We start from the raw sequence: 6,000 nt of genomic DNA, 5'->3' as shown, positions 1-6,000 counted from the left end.
AGCAAAAAACATACATAGCTAAATATAATATAAATTATAATAAAAATCTTTAAAATATATATATATATAAACATCTACTATATACATAAAAAAAATGTATATTACAAATATATATATATAATTTCTCATACTATGTATATATTTATAAAGTAAAATACAACACATACACATATATAATATATAGAATATACACACATATTGTAATAATAAAAATCACATTATAAAAGTAGAAAAAGCAAAACATATATTATATAATAATATACAGTAAATATATATATATATATATATATCCTCACATGAAAGGAAAAAAAAAAATTTATTGTAAAATACACATACAACCTCTTTTTTAATTAAAATATAAAAACAACATAAACAAAAATATTAAAAAAAAAAATAAAATGTCTGGTCATATTCTCATGCATCTATCTGGAAAAAATCATGCTTCACCATGTATTTGAATGGCAAATAAGCAAATTCTTTTTTGCAATTCAAACGTATGGATCAGATGTCGGAAATGGCTTTCCAGCAAACCATTTTCGACATTTGTTCCTTCAAACTTTGCAGGCATGTTGTAACATGTATACACATGATCCACTATTCAACTGTGTCACAATACTATGTGGAATTCAGAAAAAAAATAGGCTGTGATTGGTTGTCTATCATTAGAAGGGACAGTCCGTCTGTCATCTTATGTAGCTTAGAGGCTGGTAACGGTATGAATATTCTGGGCATGCTTTATAAAGGTATGATGCATCTTTGTGACAAAGAAGGCAGAAGCTAATGGGAAAGGATGTTTTCAGTACTGTTTAAAGCTGCAACAGCAGGAAGGACTAGAGAAGTAGACATTCAGTGCCACCAAAAGTTTGCTCTGCAAGTATATGGCAGTCAAATGCCTACAATGCATGTCTTTTCCTAGACAACTACTAAAAGTTAATATTTCATCTGAAAAGGACAGCTGGATATTTTGCCAGAAGTAGATTTTACCTTGGAACTGGGTGACTTGTTGCACTGGGAATGGATTCCTCTGCTGCTGCTGTGGTTGTTGCTGCTGCTGCATATGTTGTTTAACCATCTGCTGCTGCTGCTGCTGAAAAACAAAAAAAGAATTAGTCCATAATGTTTTGTTTAATGGTAGAACTCTCTCTCCAGGGCCTTTCCACTTCAGCCAAAAGCTTTCAGTAAATACAGCTAGTACACTTGGCCATAAATGCACATATTAGAGTATTCACTTGTTGCAGTTTATCATTAATTTGGTTATCTGGACTTCAGGTGGCCTCAGTTGGTCTCAATACCTACAGAGTCTTTGATTGGGCGTTGATGTTGTCACGCTTCTTCCATGACATCAGGCTCGCCACGGTATAAACTGTGCGTGCAGCGCTGCCAAGCCATATATCGCTCTTTTCTTTTGCCCTTAGATACTGCCATAAAAATGGCCATGTAGAGGATAGGGAGAAAGGATAGAGAAAAACAGGGGGCTGGAGGGAGGGAAACCAGGACTGCAAGAGTGAATACATTCGAACATTTCTACCTTACAGGCGTATGTGCAATGTGTACGCAATCTGTACTCATGTTCTTCGTGGTTTCAATCGCTTTAGCACATCATCACACAAGGTTGATTCCCAAAGCTGAGGAATGGTGGAGGCAGTCAAGAGGAGTTAGGGCTGGCAAGCAGGCCTTGTAAGACTGCTGTAGCAAATCCAGCTCTGGATTTAGAAAAAATAGGTAAGTGGTAATGCTTGGTGAAGGTGTGTACAGAACTCCAGGTTGCAGCTTCCAGAATGTCCCTTGTAGGGACCCCCCTGAGAATTGCTGTAGAGGTGGAAGTAGCTCTAGTGAAATGTGTTCTGATCCCCCGTGGGGTAGGTTTTCCATAGTGCTTGCAGCAGAAATGGATGCAGTGTACAATCCATCTGGAAATCGTTTGCTTTGAAATGGTCTTGCCCTCTGCCCCTGTAGCAAAGCTGACTAGCAGCTGGTCAGATTTTCTGAAAGGTTTAGTCCCTGGGTCAAGGTAGAACCTGAGCCAAGTCTGTGCACGTCCAAGAAAGTGCAGGATCCTTTCCCTGATTTTGAGGGATTAGGGAAGAAGGTTGCAAAATGGATGGGCATTTGGTTTATATCCACACTGGAGACCACACCTTAGGCATAAAGGATGGGTTAGTCCTGAGGCAAACCCCTGGCTCTCAAAGCATGGAAAATAATGAAGGTTTCCACAGCCATCAGTACCTGTAACTCAGACACTCTTCTAGCTGAGATTATGGCTAAAAGCAAGGCTGTTTTCCAAGAAGGGAATTTTAACTCTGCTGAAGCCACAGGTTCAAAAGGGGGAAACGTGAGCTTTTCCAGTACAAAGTTAAGGTCCCAGGCAGGGGTGGGTGCTCTCCTAGGGGGCCTTAAGTTGTTAGCCCATCTCAAGAACTGTTTGATGAGAAGGTGAGAGAATAGAGGTGGCTCAGTATTATAATGAGCTGAGATGGCAGAGGCATGAATCTTAATGGAGGAAAAAGATAGGTGTATGTGGAGTAGCTCTGCTAGATAATAAAGAATTTGAGGTAAAGAGGGCACAGCTGTGTCCTTTCCTTGAAACTGATTCCAACAACAATATCTTTTCCACTTTTCAGCATAAGATTTCATAGTACTAGGCCTTCTGGCCTCAAGAATGATGTCCAGCACCTGTTTGCTGAGGGCTGATGGTGGAGTATTTAGGGGATAAGCCAGGCTGCAAGGTTTGGGGTTTGCAGCTGTGGATGCAAAATCTGTCCCTCCTGCTGAGACAGCAGGGAAGGTGTCTGATGAAGGTGCCAGGGTGGCACTGTTGTCAGACTGTGTAAGAGTGGGTACCACTGCTGACGTGCACAAATCTGGGGCAATTGGGGCACAAGAATTGCCCTTTGGGCTGTCTTGTCTGGATCTTGAGTAGTACCTTGAAAGGATCGGCAGAGGGGGAGGGGAAAGGCATAATTTGAGAGGTTTTTCCATTTGAAGCTGATAAGGCATTCACCTTCAAGGCCCTGTCAGTGGACAGTTCCTGGTGCAAAATTTGCTCAACTGGTGGCTCTCGGGGAGGCATAGAGGTCCACCTCTGGAATAGAAGGTTGAACCCACTCACTGTGGTGGGTCCAGGAGATTTCAACTTAAGTTGTCTGCCAGTGAATCTCGGTTTGCCTTGGCAGGAATTGAGCTTAGTAGATGCACTGGTTGCCTGGCTCAAGGTTGTGTTCCAAATAAAGACAAGTTATGATAGGGAAATGACTGTTTCCCTAGGTCCTGAGAATGTTGGCACCAAAGACTTTTTAAGTACCATTAAAGCTTCCTCTGCAGTCTTGCATATGGAATTAAACAGAATGCATGAGGCCATGAACCCTAGGGGGATGCAGTATTTTCCTTGCAGATAGCTGGATTTTTGGTGGCCATTTGTTTGAAGTAGTAGTTCTAAATAGACCTTGTTTTTTCTGGAGTGAAAATGCCATCTGGGAAGTTGTGTTCAAGCTTGCTCCCAGGAATACATACTTTTTTGATTGGGCACCAGTTGTGATTTCTTTTCGCTGATGGTGTGTACCCCAATGAAGGTAGGAGTCTTTTTACAAAATGCCAGGTGCTGAAGTAGCAATTCCTGACTGTCTCCCCTGAATCAGGCAACTGTCTGGCAAGTATGGTGAAAATTTGGATCAGTATGTAATGGCTGGAGCAAGGCACTTGGTCTATACTCTGGGCGCAGTAGATAAGCTTCAAAGGGAAGTGCAGAGAACTGGACAGTGCATAGAGCCTGCCCTGGAAGTGCAGATATTTCCTGCAAGACTCCCTTATGGGATGATGTGCAGAAAGCTTCTTTTTAAGTCTAGGATGACTAACCAGGCATCCTTGACTAGCACAGGGGTAAGCTGTTGAAGTTGTAAGCATTTTGAATTTTGGGACCACCAGAAAAGTAAGCAGTTGAAAATTGATATATCCAGGATTGGGTGCCAAGAGCTCTTTTCTGGACACCAGTGAACAGTCTGCCTGGAGTAGGAAATCCTGTCCCCTTTGTTCTACTGAACAGAATCTGTCCCTCCTGCTGAGACAGCAGGGAAGGTGTCTGATGAAGGTGCCAGGGTGGCACTGTTGTCAGACTGCGTAAGAGTGGGTACCACTGCTGACGTGGCCAGTCTGGGGCAATAAGAATTGCCCTTGGGCTGTCTTGTCTGATCTTGAGTAGTACCTTTGAAAGGACGGGCAGAGGGGGAAAGGCATAATTTGAGAGGTTTTTCCATTTGAAGGATAAGGCATTCACCTTCAAGGCCCTGCTGTGACAGTTCCTGGTGCAAAATTTGCTCAACTGGTGGCTCTCGGGGGAGGCATAGAGGTCCACCTCTGGAATAGAAGGTTGAAGGTGTTGGGCTCCAATTTCCACTCGTGTGGGTCCAGGAGATTTCAACTTAAGTTGTCTGCCAGTGAATTCTGTTTGCCTGGCAGGAATTGAGCTTGTAGATGCACTTGGTTGCTCAAGGTTGTGTTCCAACAAGACAAGTTATGATAGGAATGACTGTTTCCAGGTCCTGAGAATGTTGGCACCAAAGACTTTTTAAGTACCATTAAAGCTTCCTCATATGCAGTCTTGCATATGGAATTAACAGAATGCATGAGGCCATGAACCCTAGGGGGATGCAGTATTTTCCTTGCAGATAGCTGGATTTTGGTGGCCATTTGTTTGAAGTAGTAGTTCAAATAGACCTGTTTTTCTGGAGTGAAAAATGCCATCTGGGAAGTTGTGTTCAAGCTTGCTCCCAGGAATACATTTTTTTGATTGGGCACCAGTTGTGATTTCTTTTCGTTGATGGTGTACCCCAATGAAGGTAGGAGTCTTTTTACAAATGCCAGGTGCTGAAGTAGCAATTCCTGACTGTCTCCCTGAATCAGGCAACTGTCCAAGTATGGGAAAATTTGGATATTTCTCTGCCTGCAGTATGTAATGGCTGGAGCAAGGCACTTGGTCTATACTCTGGGCGCAGTAGATAAGCCAAAGGGAAGTGCAGAGAACTGACAGTGCATAGAGCCTGCCCTGAAGTGCAGATATTTCCTGCAAGACTCCCTTATGGGGATGTGCAGATAAGCTTCTTTTAAGTCTAGGATGACTAACCAGGCATCCTTGACTAGCACAGGGGTAAGCTGTTGAAGGTAAGCATTTTGAATTTTGGGACCACCAGAAAAGTGTTGAAAATTGATATATCCAGGATTGGGTGCCAAGAGCCCTCTTTTCTGGACACCAGGAACAGTCTGGAGTAGAAATCCTGTCCCCTTTGTTCTACTGGAACAGGTTGGATGGCCCCGATATTGAGCAGGGAATGTACTTGCTTTTGAGCCTCCGCCCACTGGTTTGGAGGAAGGTCTGGAAACTCACTTGGGGATGGCAGGGAATGGAAGTAGAATCTGAACCCCTGGGATACAATGTTTAGAACCCATCATTCCTGAGTAATGGACATCCAGTTTTTGGCATGAAGGGCAAGTTTTCCTCCTAGGGGCGCAAGTAGTTGGGCAGGGCTGGGAAGGATAATTTGAAAGTCATTGTGAACTTTTCCAGTAAGGGGGTGGCTTGCCACTCCCTGTTTTTGAGGTGGGAGCACTCCATTGTTTAGATCTCTGCATACCCTGAGACTGTAGTCTTGGTGGTCTGGCTCCCCTGGGTTTGGACTGAGAAGGCCTGGAAGGGGCTGGAAAGGACCAGTTTTTAGAAGGCCAATGCCTACTGAATCAAGGCTGCACTTGTAAGAATTCTTTAACAGTTTGCATAGATTTGGCTTTTTCTTCCATCTTTTTAAGAACCTCTTCTGCTTTGGTGCCAAACAAACGGTCCAGATTTAAAGGAGCGTCTAGTAATTTTGATTTGACATGGTCTGGCCAGGTTTGTTCCTTCAGCTAAGCATGCCTTCTCAGTACCGACTCAGTGACTGCAACCCTGCAAGATGCTTCTAGGGCATCAAAGCCACACTGCAAAGTATGCTTACTAACTTGGTTTGCAGAATG

The 6,000-nt window shown here is 43.2% G+C and overlaps 1 protein-coding gene across 1 annotated transcript in view; it reads right to left on the bottom strand.

Annotated features, from left to right (window-relative positions):
• Positions 1-6,000, bottom strand: part of MAML3 (mastermind like transcriptional coactivator 3) — a 1,503,256-nt gene that overhangs the window by 56,787 nt on the left and 1,440,469 nt on the right. The window contains exon 4 of the mRNA XM_044061628.1: positions 985-1,087. Within this exon, the coding sequence (XP_043917563.1) occupies positions 985-1,087 (103 nt within the window). The remainder of the gene's footprint in view (positions 1-984; positions 1,088-6,000) is intronic.

The sequence above is a fragment of the Protopterus annectens genome, chromosome 2.part0 (genome assembly GCF_019279795.1).
Source record: "Protopterus annectens isolate FY-2018-M chromosome 2.part0, PAN1.0, whole genome shotgun sequence".
Lineage (NCBI taxonomy): Eukaryota > Metazoa > Chordata > Ceratodontiformes > Protopteridae > Protopterus > Protopterus annectens.
The sequence above is the reverse complement of the archived record's forward strand: the minus strand, read 5'-3'. Positions and strand labels throughout refer to the sequence as shown.